General features: G+C 39.3%; 1 protein-coding gene across 2 annotated transcripts in view; it reads right to left on the reverse strand.

Annotated features, from left to right (window-relative positions):
• TPP2 (tripeptidyl peptidase 2) overlaps nt 1-17324 on the reverse strand; it is an 84020-nt gene that overhangs the window by 29826 nt on the left and 36870 nt on the right. Inside the window, exons 14-24 of one of the 2 annotated variants that reach the window (XM_019529692.1) lie at nt 16566-16723; nt 15838-15914; nt 15019-15125; nt 11129-11283; nt 10520-10636; nt 9036-9136; nt 6832-6928; nt 4853-4990; nt 4058-4302; nt 3772-3850; nt 442-480 (exon numbers count right to left, since the gene is read on the reverse strand). In XM_019529692.1, the coding sequence (XP_019385237.1) occupies nt 442-480; nt 3772-3850; nt 4058-4302; nt 4853-4990; nt 6832-6928; nt 9036-9136; nt 10520-10636; nt 11129-11283; nt 15019-15125; nt 15838-15914; nt 16566-16723 (1313 nt within the window). The remainder of the gene's footprint in view (nt 1-441; nt 481-3771; nt 3851-4057; nt 4303-4852; nt 4991-6831; nt 6929-9035; nt 9137-10519; nt 10637-11128; nt 11284-15018; nt 15126-15837; nt 15915-16565; nt 16724-17324) is intronic. The other variant, XM_019529693.1, reaches the window with a different exon arrangement.

Consider the following 17324-nt stretch of genomic DNA (forward strand, 5'->3'; position numbering starts at 1 on the left):
ATATGTTCAGGTGGTAGTGAGGAGGAAATCAAATACCTCTATATCAAGCATTAAAGTTCAATTTGCAATGGATTCATTAGCTGACAAAATGGAATAGGTGATGCATTTGTGATGAAAAATCCTTACCACAAGCACTTGAAAGAATTACTGTGGGGGGTGGTATTTATATAAGGTAGAAAAAAGAGAGTCACAGCAGTTTGCAGTTGCATGTACCTCTCAGAAGTATCTTTGTATGTTTTCACATGCCACTAAATGGAGTCTAGCATTACCATAATGTTTTGTTCTACAAGTAGGCATTGCTAAAGGCACCTGAAGGTAACTCAGGACTAAGGAGGCAGCCGAGAGAGAAAATAAAAAGTATAATACTGAAAAAAAAAATGTTTAAGAGTTTAAGAATACAAAGACTTAAGTATATCTTTTTCAAAAACTGACATTCAGTACCTTTTTAAATTTTCCTTGTCGTTTTGCTGCAGACTGCCCCTGGGAGTTAGAACAACATACTGTAAGAAAACATGCAGACACTACACAGGACGGAGACACCTTCTCTGAACTATTACTATGTTTATACTTTTAACCTACAAAGTTCAAACAGTTGAAGTGCCAAGTGTATGATCAAAACATGCTCTTAAAGCATAACAATATTTTAAATTTCTTTTAAATTAAAAACACAATGCATTTTGGTGTAGACAGTTTATTGTTCCTATTAATACAAGCAAGTGTTGTTAACCACTCAATGAAATAGCAAACTGAATTATAGAATACAACCACAGTTATACTTCATATTAAAAGTTAAATTTAGTCATTTTGTTCCATTGTTTGTGGGGAGAATTAACCTTTTTTTCCATCTGTCTTGTCAACTCACACGTTACTTAGTGGACTAGAAACAAATACTAATGCTTACCCCCTTCTATCTCCTAGTTCATAGTACTTTTTGTTGATGGCAGCCTCCCAACAAAGCATACCTATACAACATGATAAACTAGAATATGATTGTGAGACAAATGTGAAGTGAAAAGATCAATACCGCAGTTCTCTCCAACCACTAACAAGAACACCAACTTCATAAATAAAAGCTACTACATTCAGTACTTCCAGTTTCAGAAGTTATTATACATAATTATTACTAAACTGATAAAAAACCAACTTGTTAACTCAAATTCATCAGTTGATTGAAGTGAACCTAGCTGACAATTACAATGGTTTTAACACTAGTTTTCATCAAGGTATTTTCTAACCTTACTGTACACATAAGTATATAATGTTATAAGCCAATGTTAGAAATATAAAACTCTCAGGCTAGGGACAGAAGATGCACATAAACTGGTTTAAGTGATCAAAAACTGATTTAAGCCTGTAACAGAACAGAAGTTCAGTACATATAAACTGCTTTCAAAATTACCATAATCAGTTTAAGATAAACCAGATGGAAGTAATATCAGACTTAACCGATTTAGGTCAAACAGGTTTAAGGAACATCTGTCCCAGATCTCTTCCTGGTTCAACTTAAAGCATCCTGTCATGCTGGGGGACTGAGTTACAGCCCTGGCTATGCTGCCTGCTCCAGTGGAACAGGAACTGGCTTGCCTCTCTGCTCCTTAGCCTGCTTCCTGCCTGTGCGTCAGCCCACAGGGATGGGGAGGGCAAGGGAGAAGACCCGCAGCTCCCCTAGCCAGGGTCTACACAGCACATGCAAGGGAGAGAAAGCCCTTGTGCTGTGGGCTTTTCAGACCCTGGCCGCCCTCTCTCCCGTTGCTAATTGTTTCAGTAGCTGCCACAGAAGGGAGGGAGAAGGAGTCCTCTCAGCTGGGTGCCTGCCCCTGCAGGGCAGCATGGGGGGGGTACCAGGGAGCTCCTGCTTTGGGGGGCTTCCTTCCTGGCCCAGGGAAGCCCCAGGCTGCTGAGGGGATTCTTCCCCTCCCCAAGCTTTCTGTAGAGCCTTGCCTCAGTCCCTAGGAGTCTCAGGCAGCATTAGGGAGCAGAGAGAAATTCTCCTGCTCCTTCACAGCTGTTTTTTTGCCTTAGCTGCTTTGAGGCCAAGGCAAAAATAATGCTAGAGAGCAAAGAACTTTCCCTCTGCTCCCCAGGTGACCCCTGAGACTCCAGCAGCTGAGGCAAGGGGGTGGAGCTGGGAAGAAGTCACTTCAGCTCTCTGAGGCTGCGCAGGGCTGGGGGACTCTGCAAGGCAGGGGTTCCCCAGTGCCCCCATGCTGCCCTGCAGGGGCAGGCACCTGGCCAGGAGGACTCCTCCTTCCTCACTCCTGTGGCAGCAGCTGAAGCAGTCAGCAGTTGGGAAGGCGGAAGGCCTGTGTTGGGGAAAACGTCCTGAGGGGAGGCTCCCCCAAGGTTGGCCAGCACCCGGACAAGGAGCTCCCGAATCCCATGGGGGGACAGCAGAGATTTGGGGGACACTTGGCTGGGCTGGTAATGGCCAGCAGGCTGGGAGATATGTTCTAGTGCTCCCCTGCCTACTGGCCCAGGTCAGTGCAGACCTCCCCACTGCCTTTCCCAATTAAAAACTGAATGTTAGTTCAGGTGGTTATCAGTTCAGCCTACACAGTTTAGAGGAAGCTGCCTAGTTTGAACCAATTCAGCCTTAGGCTTTTTGACTGTCTGTACTGAGCTCCAATCTCTGTAGTTTCATCTCATAACTCTGACTTACTAAGTCCAACTGTATGCATTTAATTTTCTTATTTAGTGTTACCTAGCCTGCAGTATCATATCCAGCTACATTTAGATCATTTTGCTTTTCCTAACAACACAACCAAATACATTTAATCTAATTTTCCTGAACTCATTCTGTGGTCTGTTCAGTAAGATCTTATGTACGGCACTAATGTATGCTTATCACTGTACAACAAGAATTGCTGTGGGAATAAAGCTCTCTGGTGGTGACAAGGAATTCAGTTGTTTTTAGGGATTTAGAATAGCTTATATGGAATCTAATTCTGTTAATATTGAAATGTCAGTATTTACCAATGCTGATTCATTCCCAACCTGAATCAATTAAAATATTACAGGAGCTAACAGAATCGTTACTTAGCACTAAAGGGTTTTTTTTAAAAGACAGGAAGACTGATTTGACTATTACAGATAGTTACTAAAAGTTCATTCAAGTCAGAAAAATCAGGATCTAGGTCTCACTACACTGAACAGTGAGGTACAGCTTCTTCCCCACTATGACACAAAGATCTGACACCATTATATTGCTGCAGACAGTTGTATTCGTGGTTGACAACATAAGGTGGTATCAGGTAAGAAAGCCTGCCCCAGCTTTACAGTAAAAAAACCAGAGGCCTCCTAGGTTTTAAACGTAAATGTGATATAGATGTTGAAGAACATATTTATCTTGTGTTTTTGCTGAAAGCAGCATGCATGCATTCAAGTAAGGAATGGTACCACATTACCAGGGAAGCCACATGCAAAAAACCAAAGTGCATTAAATACTGTGCATTTATAAAAGGTGTAAACCTTATTCCAAGTTTGTAATAACAGTGAAAAAAGTTGCTTCTCTAAACATCCAAAAATTTTTCACTGAAGATAATTTTTGGAGATTCATGATTGACATGCTTCAATTTCAAACTAAATTGCCAAATGAAGAGCTGAATAGTTAAAAATACTTTAAAGGCAGTATTAGATCAGATGCTTTTAAAAATATATTCAGGTTACTACAATAAATAAGAAAATTAAGACACCTTAAGCACAATGATTAGTAGTAAAACAGAATTTTCCATTTTTATATAAATTAGGTCCTCACTCATTTCAAGTACTCACAGCTTTCTTTCCAAGGTCAGTTTTAGACAATGTCAAAGCTCCTGCCAGGTAACACCCAGGTCCTGCTCCTTTAGGTATTCTATTAGAAGAAAGAAAAGAAACTTGAAGTCAGAATATAAACGAATGATAATTAAATGTAGACTAGAAGAAAAAGAATGGCAATATGTGAGCCACAATTTGGAATTACAGATTCTTGAAAGGTGTGTAGTCTTGCTATATATCATCCAACTTGATGCAGAGACAAATAAGTAAAACTAGATGAGAAAATAAGGTGTCAGTAACTTACTTGTCATCAGGGAGAGATGCAACAAAGAAGGGCTGATTATGTTTTGGTGGTAATGTTAAACTGTTTGATTTCTTCTTTCCTAAGAGAGCGTGGTTATGGTTTTCATAAATGTCTAAGCTTAAGGTATTAGATAGCCTGTGAGAAACAATAAATGGAAGGTCTTTGATACGATCCAGTTCACTGTTCTGCTCATGACGGACTTGTAACCGAATAGTGTAATCTCCTTTCTCCAGTTTTACCGAATACTGAAAGAAAGAGGTTCAATGAAAGCCAATAATTAGAATGTTTTGCAAAGGTTGCACAAATTTTGAATCTCATATTCCCAAGAATATAAAGTTCTGACTGCTTAGAAGAAAATCTTATTCACCTACATTTATGATAAGATAGAAGATTAATGGCCATTCTCTTGCCTTCAGTAGCACTGCCACCTCAGTGCCTATAGAAGCATAAGCCAGATGCTAAAGATTAACTGCCTCAGTTTGTATTAACTTTAGTCAGTCTATAACGTATTCTCTAATATTCCCTAGAATGCTTTGGTACTGGGGCTGAGGTGATGCCTTCTGCCAAGGGCATGTCCTCTCTCCCCTCCCCCTGTAACTCCAGGTAGTCCCACTGCCTCTGTAGCTGCCTGGCTACCTGCCACCAAAAGCCCCCTGGCTCCTAGGCCAGATAAAAAAGCCCTGTGAACCAGATTCAAGCCATGAACTAGAGGAAGCTTGAGAAGACCCAAAAAGGACTCTATTTTTACATTATATAGAATATATGCATAATCATGGTTACTATATCCCTCTGTACCTGATGTGGATAGGCATCACCTGAGCCCATCTGCCTCTTGTTCTGGTCAAATATAATCCACAGTTGACTGTCAAATTCAGATTCATATAGCAATTCACAAAGCAATGGACAGCTTGGAGTCACTTCTCCACTCTTCGGCTATAAAGAAGTAAAAGCATTAAGTATTGACTAACCAATTCTGAATTCGTGACTGAACACAGTAAATGAAAAAAGTTCAAAATTATGGTTGTGACACTCCAGGGTGCACTCACACCTTCAAGGGTGCCCTTTAGCCTGAAACTCCTTTCCTGCAGTTTTGTGCTTGACCACTAAGAAAAAGTTTAGATGTGCTACGGGCCAAGTCGTTGGCACAGGATGCCTCAGCTTCCTGTCTCACATGGGCCTTGACAGCTCTTAACAGAGATCTTGCGATCTTAAGGAATCATACCCTTTTGTGCTAGAAATTGCTGATTTTTTTCTTTGCAGAAAAAACCCACCTGTATTGCCAAATGTTCTGGTATCACAATTACCTCTGACAATAAGTTGAAATAAGTAACAAAATAAGTTATTATAAAAACAAGAGAAATCGTAAGAATCAGTAACCTTAGGCTGAGATAGGTTTTTCATATATTTCTGTTCCTATCAGAATATTTGATCTTACCCCTGCATCTTACCCTAAAAATGCTGCTTCTACTTCTGACTAAGCTGAAGGCCCTGATAGACTGTCAATTTGCACTCCCCAGCCAAACCAGCTGGGGAACTGGCATCATCCCAAAGCCCTGCAACTCTTTAGACATGATTTGCCTCTCAGTACAAATTTGGTCATTTGTATACTCCTTCCTTTTAATTCTTGGGAAGCATATGCTACATATGTAACTTCCTGCCCCCATATGTGCATCTGTTTATCAGGTGAGGTAACTTTCCTGATCCCATTATATTTAGGGGAATATTTACATCCTTTCAGACACTGATTGCCAGTTCAATAACTTAGAGCAGGGGTATCAAACTGATTTGCCCCTGCAATTTGGATCAGAGCCACAGATTGCCACACCTCATTCCATGCCATGCCAGTTAGTGTTAACACCAAGACATGTGCCATATCTGGTACCTATGCTGCATGCAGTGTCTGCTGCAGATTGTCCAGAACAGGTGCCACATGCAACATGCATCTTGAACCAACCAAAGTAGCTACTAGATCTGGCAGGCAGGGGTGGAGACAGTCCCAGTCTGGCTCCGTGTGGCTGCTGCATGTAGTGCAGGCCCTGAAGCAGGCACTATATGCTGTGGGTACTAAGCCCTGCGCACACATCTTATTTGGCACATACAGCAATGATAAGGCTACATGGGCCGGACCTGGCCAACAGGCCAAACTTCAGCACCCCTGTTCTATGGGCACAGCCTCTTATTTCTTATCAAAGACTATCTGGACAGCAAACTAATTTAACACCTCTTCCCTTTGAAATGTAATAGCCTAACTCAGGCCTCAGCCCGTCTGCCCAGTCTCATCCACCTGTCCATATCCAATATGCAGTTATGGCAAGGGCAAATTTTTTGTATTTCATTCTTAGTGCTCTTTTTGGTTTTGATCTCTGTAGATGGAAACTCATTTACTACCATATAACTTCATCCCAGGTGCATTATAAAACACAAATTAATTCATATGAAATACCGTAAACCACACAGACAAAAGAATTAATAGGATTAAACACAGTTTACCATTAGCTACAGACAGACAGCAAAGTTTAGTCATAACCAAAGACTATACTGTATTAGCAGGCATGGCTCATGAAGCCATTTATATATGATACTCCACAAAACCCCCAAATATTGAAAGTTTGCAATAAAGGTTAACTGAAAATCCTGACATAATCACTACATTGTGTGATCTAGTACATCTTAGCGCGCTATTTGTTTTTGCTAAGGAACTAGTTAGAAACATTATGTTGTTAAAATTTAAGACAGTATGAAACAGTAATTGATATCGGTCAATTAAAACTTACTTGATGAAAGTTGTATGTCAAAATCAGCTCATACAGTTGTCGATTATTTGGCAAAATATCTCGGGATCCTAAAGGTTTTATTTTAGCACTCACAGGTCTGCAGTTAAAAACACAACAGGAAATATGAAGAATCATTTAGAATATTCTTTTTCTACACCAATATTCAAATTGCCTATGCAGAAATACACCAAAAACCATCCAGTTGCAGTATTTTACAGCATTCCTGAAGAGATTATACCCTAGTTATGTAAAACACAAAGTGAAAAACCTCCTTCTATTAAAACAATGACACCTCAAGGGCAACGCTCAGCGAGACAGCTGTCAAAAGTAAACACCATCCAGGCTTAGGAATGACTGAAATATCATGCTCAAATTATAAGTCAGCAGAAAGAGGAAACATTGAAATAATTCACCTCCCCTGTCCAAGGGACAACTAGCATATTTGTTCTTTAGAAGCTCTTAGACAGAAAGAGTAATACCAGAAAATACTGTGGCTCAACTGGGAGGTATTCCATATAAAAAAAGGACCTTTCTGGACTAGAAAAGTATGCAAGAGTGCTTTCAAAAATGGAAAAACTATATAGCTACTTGCTTCAGGGAAGTGGGAGCCCTGATCTACACTATCTATCTGGGAGCTCAGATGCAAAGTTCAGCAACAAATTCAGAAGGGAAAAAAACTATTTACTTTATTTCCTTTGTGCAGTACGTTAAAATAACATTAAAGGCTAATAAAAAAAGAGGGGGAAAAAAGAATGACACAACCAGGCAACCTTAATTTGTCTCCCTCATGCATATGTACTGGAATAGTTTCTAGTTACATGATCACATGCAATTTTTTCCACATGAAAAATGTCTTAATCCAAGTAAAATGGTGCCTACTGAATAGCAACTATTTAATATTTGTTTTCTTTGTACTGTTCAGCACTAACAGACCATAAAAAAAAATTCACCAGAGTTGACAGCATCCTCATTTTACAAATAGTGTGCTAAGGCACACAGAAATCAAGATCAAAGTAGCCACTCAATTCGGGTGCCCACCTTGAGATGTCTAAGGCCAAGCGTTTCAGAATATTTGAAATCAGCAGGCTGCAATTTGTATGTTCTAATCATAGTTCTGCTGGACTGCAGAAGTACCTGTGGTTGCTCAGCACTTCTGCAGAACAAACCCCCATGTCTCAGTTCAAGCACTCCAAAAATAAGGAATGCACCAGTTAGTGACAATATATGAAGTTTCGTTTAAGTGACTTATATAGCATGGTACTAGAATACAATGGCACAGGCAAGGTTGGACTTCAACTCCCAGACCAACATTCTCCAACCAACTCCCAAACCAACATCCAAGTCCTGCTCCCCATACAGCCCATGGGACAGATCTGGCCCACAGAGATGGGTCAAGCAGTCCATGGGGCTTCTGGCTCCAGCTGCCAGCAATGCAGGAATTAATGCTGCCACTGCTCAACCTCCATATGCCATGACAGCCATGCTGACCCAGCAGCTCTGGCAAACACAAGGAGTGACTATCACCAGTGACTTCAATATTCTTGATCATCACTGGCAACTAAAGTTGGTAGCAGTTGGTGATGGAGGGGGTTGAATGGTGGCAGAGGATGGAATCTTTCAAGACTTCAACTTTTGTACACTCCAAGGACTTAGCAAAATTAATTTGAGATATTTTTCAAAGAGTTATAAACTTGGCCAAATCTGGGACGATGTTCACAGGACCAGCAAAAGTTCAAGCCCCTGATCCAGAGTATGAGGAGACCAACAGGTTCTTTAAAGGGAAAAAAGATTAACCAGATTCTTACCCCTGACCTCACCACTGAAAAACATTTCCTCTTCATTGCCAAAAATAGCTGAAACATTTGGCTGAACCTTTCCCCAAGACAGCCCAATACAGGCAATCAGCATAAAATTTTCAGGCCTAAATGTCAACATTATAAGCAACATAAAAGGGTTGTGTAATTGGAAATGATGGGCAGCCTTAAGCCGTGCCAACAGTTCAGTGCCACCTACAAGAATTAACTAGAAATAACAACTAATTGATGCTCCTGGCCCTGATTTTCACTTCTGCTCTTAATTAATGAAAATTAGCATGAACTAGTTTAGCTACCTGCTAGGTAAAGCAAGCTTTCAAATGGACAATGCTTCTCCTTCCAATCTCTACCTTCCCCCTTTAAAAAAAGGAAGAAGAAAAATAAAAGTACCTGAGTGTTTGAACCCAGTTCTTCAAATTTATGCATGGAGCAAGATCTTCATACTTCAATGGAGACTGAACATCAAAACGAACAATGCCTTCTGAAGCATGCTAAGGGTAAGTAATAACAGTTACATGTGTTCAATTACAAGGATGTCAATTCCAATTAATTTTTCACCTTCCTCAAAAATACTGTGGAAATACAACATGCATAAAAACAAATAATACATTTAAACATGAAGCCCAGTTGGGTAATAAAGTTTTAAAAAAAATCTATCTGTATTTTATGCACATGGATGCATACCCCACCCCCCTCCATTCAGCTGAATAATTTGAGTTAATAATTGGCAACTGCATGCATGCAATTTAAATGGGAACTCACAGAGTCTTATTTTACATTACAAGCAAAATACTAAACTGGTCTATCCCAACAGCACCTGACCTGGCAGAAAAACTGATTACAAAAGTACAGAAAGTACTTTATAACTATTTTAACCATAGCCGCATGTTATATTTGTTCTGCTCGTCTGTAAAAACAAAAAACCCATGACACAGTAACAGTGATATGGGTCTAGAATTCTACAGTGAACTTCTTAAAGCAAGGGTAGGGGTGTCAGACATCTGGCCTGTGGGTTACTGATGAGCTACTGTAAGTTGTGGGGCCTGCTACTGACTCCTGGCATGCTTGGCACCACTGGGAATGGCCATCAGCTCTCCGCTAGATCCCAGTGCTGACACCAGATCCCTCACTGCCACAATGGTGGCCACTAAAACAGCCCTCATGCCCCAGGTTGGAATCAGCCTGCAAGCAGCCCTGCAGTCCAGATTTGGCCCAGGGCCCCAGGTGAGTTCAAAACTCTAGTTTTAAAGTATAGTGCTTTGACTTCTGTTCACACCAGGGGTGGGCAATTATTTGGACCTCAGGGTCACATAGGGAGTTTTGATGAGCTGTCAGGGGCCAAGTCAGCACCCTCCACCTCCTGCGTAACAACTCACCAAAACTACCTATAAGACTTTGGGTGGGCAGGGAGCAGTGTTCAGAAGTGGGATATGTGGGTGAGGCTGGGTTCATGGGGCTGGGTCATGGGGATAACTTGGGGCTGGGGCCCAGGCCAAGCCACAATCCACTCCCTCATGCCCTGCCCTGTAAGACATAGGTGTATACCTTGAGGTACCAGGCATGGCTTGTGAATGTTACAATGGTAGGGCAGATGGAGCTTCTCACAGGAGTGCGCGGGGGCCCCCCACCCCGCTTGCTTGGTGATGGACCTGGAAGTGGACCGAAACTACTTCCAGTCCACGTCCAGGTCCTCCACTGAGTGCACAGGGACCACCCCCCAAGCTCATATCTCCCTTGAACATGTAGGCTTATCTTCCAAAAATGTACTAAGCTTGAATAAAAGTGATTTTTATTCCAAAGAGTATCTAAAGAGCTTTTTATTATTTGTCACCAGATTATTAGATTAGTAACAAAAGGAAATATGAAACACTTACTATGTTTAGCTGAGGGGTAGTACAAACAACACCATGGAAGGAAATTGTGTAATCAATGCTAACATCACTAAGGCTTGCCCACCAACGAGCAATACAAAATTCAAGTGTTTTTCCACCCTGGATAAGAGAGAAGAAGAAAAAAAAAAAAAAGTGTTAGATCTATATCCCCACTCTTCCAGTCAATTCTCATTTTTCCTAGTACTATCATCTTAAAGCCAGTTTGAGAAGATACTTTCAGGTCAAGGCTAAGACATGTTGAACAGATGGCATATGACTGTCTGTGATGGACTCTGAATTAACCACTTGTTTATAATTAACTCAGGTCAGGGGTAATTAACATGTATTAAATGCATGCCCAAACTGAAGACATTAAATTCAATTAAACTGAATAAAAAGGATTAAAATAAAATATGAAACAGAAGTAAAGGAAATTACTGTACACTAAAGACAGTGCACTAAATTTGGCTATGTATTTAGAACTAATTCAGGGTTCTAAATAAATCCCGATGCCTTTTATTCAAACTCTTCACGACACATTCATAAAACAGTTCCTCTTTATATTTTACTGGTTTTTTTTCTGTGATAGCATTTAAATTCAGAGCAACTTACTAGAACAGGAAATGCTTCAATCACTGATCCCTTTTCTGGTAGCGATGAAAATTTGTAGAATTCATGACTTCTATAAGCTTTTTGCTTCACTAGTTGAACAGCATGAAGCACAAACTTGGCAGATACATCAGATGAACACGAACATGCTGTAACTTCTACATTAAAAGAAAAAGTTCAAATAGCCAAGAAATTCATGAGAATGGAAAATTACCTCTAGAGTAGACTTTAAAAGAGCATTAGGCTTGGATTTTAATTTTAATCACACAAATGACTAAATGTGTAAAACAAATATCAAGTAATTTATTGTATTATTCTGATTATGTGTTCCCCTACAAAAAAAAGATTTTAAAGTCGCACAAAACTTGTCCACACATTTAACTCTTTGGGTCCTTTCATCCCGATTATTAGATTCTCATGTGAGCTTCTGCAAGCACAACAGCAGAACATGGTCTGTAGTTATTAATATTCAAAGGAAAATGCTTTTTTTCCTCCTAATATGTGAATCTGAAAAAATGTAGCATCAAACTATATGCAGAGTCAACATATAGTTTGAACAACAGAATACGTACAGACAGGACCTTCTCAAATGGAGAAAAACTAGTAAGACTACATTAAGAGTGTAAAGAAGCTATGTAATTATTTATTTAATAGTGAAAAAACTGTTGACCAAGCAATATGGATTTTAAAATCATGCAAGCTGATTCTGGATTTCAACTGGCTCTCTATGAAGAGTTTTATCATCAACTCAATCCAGGGAAAAGATTCAGAGTTGCATCTGGTATTACAGATAACAGCAGATATGTTGGTCTTTATCAACACTCTAGTGAATTGCCCATCAAAAATAATTTGTATACGTAATGGTAACTAAATACTCATGAGAGGTCTTATACATGCTGAGCATCATAAACAGTACTAGTATGCTAATGTAAATATATAGTTTTACACTTTTAGCAAACTTGGAAAGCTAAATGAATGTTTCTGTTATGACACCTATAAGCAATCTATTAAGCTGTAAAAAAAAAAACCACACCACAACAAAAAACCTACTGAAAGAACCACAAAGCTACAAAATCAAGCACTCAATAGTTACCAGAGACAAGAACTAAGGTTAAGAAATCTTAAGTCCCTTTTGTCATCTCCATTATGATAGCATGATACAATTTCTACAAGACACTTCAGTGCAAAGAAGAGACCTGCTCTAGGGATTAAGACTGTATACTTAAACAGAAGTATTGTAGGCAAGTCACCTGCCTTTCTAGTTTAGCAAATTGGAAGCTGTAGGCTGAGAGAGTAGATTTAAAAAGACGATCTCCATCTTAAGACAACTGAATGCTGTCCTTAAGAACTAGATTCTATTATTTTTCCTGCCAGAGCTTGTTTGATGCAAGAGGAGTTATTTCAGCCCTACTTTCTGCATGTGGTCACTAACTGGATATTCCTCATTTTCTGGGCACCTGCACCTTAGAGTCTGTCAAGTGGTGAGCGCTCACTTTCCAACTGATATTAGCATATACTATGCTTTGAATCATGTGCTACATAATCTTGCACCTCAGTCTGTGGGTCAGATCTCCTTGTAAAAACAGAGTTTGAATTACCTCTGTTTCACCAACACATTGCGAAAATAAATCCATGAATGCTTTTGAAGCACTCCTACCAGACAGAATACCAGAGGAAAGCCCATGAGGAACTGCACAAGCTGGTCTTTGGCAGAAGCTTTGAAGTATGCAGTAAATGACATACGGAGCCACACAGTGAACAAGGTACAAAACACCACAAAATTGCTGTTCAATTAGGGAGCACCAAATCCTATCCTGCCTTCTGCTACAGGAAAAAAAAAAAAAAAAAAAAAAGCTGTGGCAAACACTATGTAATCACATAATTAAAGATTACTATAATACATATGTGCAACTAAGCTAAACAGAGGTTGCATGTCATCTTAATACCAGCACTTGCTAACATTTCAGTGCTTAATTTCCAAAATAGAACCATTTATTTTTTTAACAGATTTGATGCAGCCAATTTGAGGTTTTTGGAGAAACAAAACAAAAAAGAGAAATAGTCTCAATATGTATCATCTTATCATCACAACTCACTTGGATCATTTATAGTGCCCAAAGGCACATTTGAATTTAAAAGAAAAAGCAGCAGGTGCCAGTATGACAGAATTCTGCGTTGGAATAATGCTTTTTTACTGATCACGAAAATGCGTTCAGGCACCTGAATAAACCTGGGGGGGCCCCACGGCACCACATTGGGAACAGCTGATCTAAAGGATATGAGCCTTCCGATCAAGTACACAGACCTCTGCCACTAAAGTTAACACAATAACTGAAAGCAGCATTTGAGAAAGATATTTTGCCAGAAGGTTTCTACAAATATCCTTTGATAGCAAAGGAATGAGAATGCTCTGGAAACTCAGGTTATTTCAAGCTCTGGAAGACAGTTTGCTCTGCAACTCATGCTAGGTGAGTGACCTTGCTGATGGATGAATTGAGTAAAAGGCAAAAAACTCAACCGCCACTTCTTTCATCTGTCCTCTTGCAGTTTTATGAACTGAAATCAAGTCCAGTCCTTCATTTCCATTCCTTTGCTTTTGTTAACTTGTCCCCAATGTGTTTTGGATTTTCAGTTTGACCACTGAACAAAACTAAACAGTGTTGCTTCCTACTCAGTTAACGCTCATACCTGCAACAGCCTATACCAATCAAATGGAGGTGGCAGGAAGACTTCTCTGGGACATTCAGTGCAGCTGAATTTTTCAGGTCATTTAAAAGCAAAGCACCAGCAAATCTAACAAGAATGCCTGAACCCAATCTTCCAGGAGTATGTAACTTGGAGTATATTCAGATGTACTTTAAAAGGGAAATGGGAGGAGGATAGAGTTGGGCAGCTACTCAGCAGTGCACATTTTATATGTCTGCATGATTGTGCAGCAATACAAGTTAGTCGTATACCCACCCTACAGCAGCTTTGGAATCTTAACTAGTTTACAAAATGATAATTACTGCGCAGAGAAAAAGGTAGCTAAGTTCTAAACAATTTTGTATCATTCTTAATGTCTATTAGATTCCCAAAAGGTTTATTTTTTTGCTGAATGCACTTTTTCTCTTTGATATATATGCATTTTTCAGTGGGAAAACAGGCTACTCCCCTTTAACTTCAGGTTCCTACATTTTTAAAAATCAGGCCAATCAGGGCAAAATCCAGCATTTCTCAAAAATGTATGCGATATTCTCAGTGTTCATTGGTGACACATGGGGGGGGGTACACATGGGTCCATACGCACCCCCAGAGCTTGGTGGTGCCCTCCCTGCAAAAAGCACCATGGACACTGCCAGTGGCACCGTGGGCAATTACTGCTCATCACCCCCGTCACCAGCCATGTCTGCAGGCGGTCCCCAATCATCACTGCCAAATGCGGGTGTCGCCTGCCACTCGTTGGGGCTCACCACTCCCCACATGGCCGCCTGCAGGAGCTCACCACTCACCGCCACGCTGCTGGTCACCTCAGCGTACCCCCCCAGCTTCTGCAGCATTCATGGAGTGATGCGCCCAATTATTTAGAATTTTCCCCTACAGTATACAGAGGACTAGCCAGAATAAGATGGTTTCCAAACACATCATTCTTCCAAACACAGCTTACACCAAAATATTCCCAACGCACCTCACTTTCCTTCCAGAACCCAAAAAACAAAAACACTATGACCCCCAAACAAAAAGGAAAATACAATTTATAAGTATGTCCCATTGTTGGCTTAGAATAAAAACAACAACAACAAAAGATAAAACCCTGGAGTACTTACTTTGGAAAAAATACAACTACTTTCAAAGAGAGTTACTGGAATATTTGAACAATATAACATTTAAGTTTGCACATTTGTTTTTCTTACCAGTCCATGTAGCTCCCTGAGGAACTTCAATAAAGTGCCTTCGGATTTGACCAGGCTTAAAATGCACATCAGTATATGAAAGGTCATAGCCTGAGGATTCATTTACTCTGTGGGTATAAATTTAAAAATGTATTAACTACACAAAATGTCAAACTGAATTTTATTTAGAAGTCTTAAAGTCTTGCTGGGTGTTTAAATACCCATGGCCTGACAAAGCTAGATAGGAACAAGTGACATTTATCAATTTGGATTATGACTACACTTTGTTTGCTCTCACCGGCTATTTCAAGAGAAATAATGCTTCACAGAAGAATGAGCTTCATGATTTTTGTTATATAGCAAATAGTGTCTTTACAAGGACCTGCTCATAAAGTTATACCTAGATTCTTTTCACAGGTCAACATGTTTCTCATGATGATACGTGACACCCTGTAGACCCAATATGTCTCTCATGGGAGATGGAATGACCCAAATTATTATGACTTTAGGACTGAATGTTCAACCTCCCCTGCCAAGCTCTTTTATGGTATTTGCATCTTCAGGAAGTATCACTGAGTGATAAGAATTATATCAAATCAACAGCCACCTCCATATCTAGAATAGGAGGATCAACATTTTCTAATTTCACATACAGGCCTCTGCCTGTAGGAATAGAAGATTGGAAATATTGTGAAATGTTTGAACAGCTGAAAAAAAATCAGGTCAAAACATTATGTTCTGGTATATTTTGTATTCAGCAAAATGAGAAAAGCAATAAAAATGGACTAAAACAATAACAATCAAATCATATTAAATTAAAAATAAGTCAAAGCTACTGACCTTGTTGGTATAACAACAGTTATTGGAACTCTGAACAAAGGGCCTGCATTAGGCATTGCTATATCATAACCACAAACCTGGAAAAGTAATTTTTTTTTAAGTATTACCAAAGCAATCAAAGGCATGTTTAGAAGCAAATCTAAAGTGATATATTATATGTTGCAGTACAGTAACTGCAAAGCATTGCTAATCTTTACAACTACCATTCATTAAATTTACAGAAGCTGTAAAACTTGCTTAAATATCTTTCTGACACTTCAGAAAATAAGTTTAAAATAAAGAATTAAAATAATGAAAAAGATCATTAAATGAAATTGCATATTCAACATCCACCCAAATTTGCAGCTGTCTCCACATGACAGGCTTAATTAACTGAATAGAAACTAATTTCAGTTTAAATCTTGCCCCACATCACTGATGAATCTGTTACTATCACCACCAAAAGGTAATCACTCTTTCAATACCTAATCTTTGCCCACAAAAGGCAGGGAAACAAACATTTGCAAAAAATCAGGAGAGGTAAACAATGTATAGTTTGTGTCCTGCGTAAAACCACTACATGTTAACATTTTCTTTTTTAAAAACAAATATGACATTGGTTAACTTTTACAGGAAAATACAACAGGTATAAATAGAACTTCGGGTGCTATTTATTAAAAATGGTTTCCAAAAGTCTGAAGAAAAGGACAAGAAAGGGTGAATAGGAATATTCTTTTGTCTAAAAGTACCTCCGTATAGTGTAGTCCTTCCCTCAGGCCACGAGGATCCACCCTTATGTTTATATGCCTGCACTGATTCATGAGCTCTAAGTGGCTGGGACACTGAACCCAGGATGCATCTGAAGTTAAAGCTAAATGGAGCTGGAGAGATATTCTTTCAGAGTTTTCTGCAACAAAATGAATTTTTTAAACTGTTAGCAATCCAAATTAATGTTTACACACTATTAATAATAATACCATACTCACTCAAAAATGGACCTACTTATTATTGAGATGAACACAATTATTCACAAAGTGAATGCTCCAAAATAAAAGTTTCAGCAGGAAGTCTCTTTCTATCACCTATCATGAGATTTTTCTAATAGCTATTAAGTAAAAACAACATACTTTTTCCTTTTTTAAATGACTCCAAGGGAGCCATCTGAACGCCCAACAGGAACAGGTAATGTTGTAACTGTCCCTAGCAGTCAAAAATTACAGATTCTGATAGTCAAAGAATTTTTCCCTCCCTTGCTGCAATGTAAAACTTATAATTTACGATGCTGATGAATCAGATGCACCATAAAGCAAAGAACTAATTACAGCTAACGTTCACCTTAAAACATTTAAACCTTTGTTGGAGCAAAATTTTAAGTATAGGTGCTGCCAATGCATGAACTCAGTTTGACTGAGAGTGGAAAATTCCATGCAGGGCCTGAGTTACCCCTTCTATGACCTCAGGAGCTGTCAATCAGCCCTGACCCACTTTCAGCTCTGAGCAGACTCAGT

The sequence above is a fragment of the Crocodylus porosus genome, unplaced genomic scaffold (genome assembly GCF_001723895.1).
Source record: "Crocodylus porosus isolate Cpor-Errol unplaced genomic scaffold, CroPor_comp1, whole genome shotgun sequence".
In the NCBI taxonomy this organism is placed as follows: Eukaryota; Metazoa; Chordata; order Crocodylia; family Crocodylidae; genus Crocodylus; species Crocodylus porosus.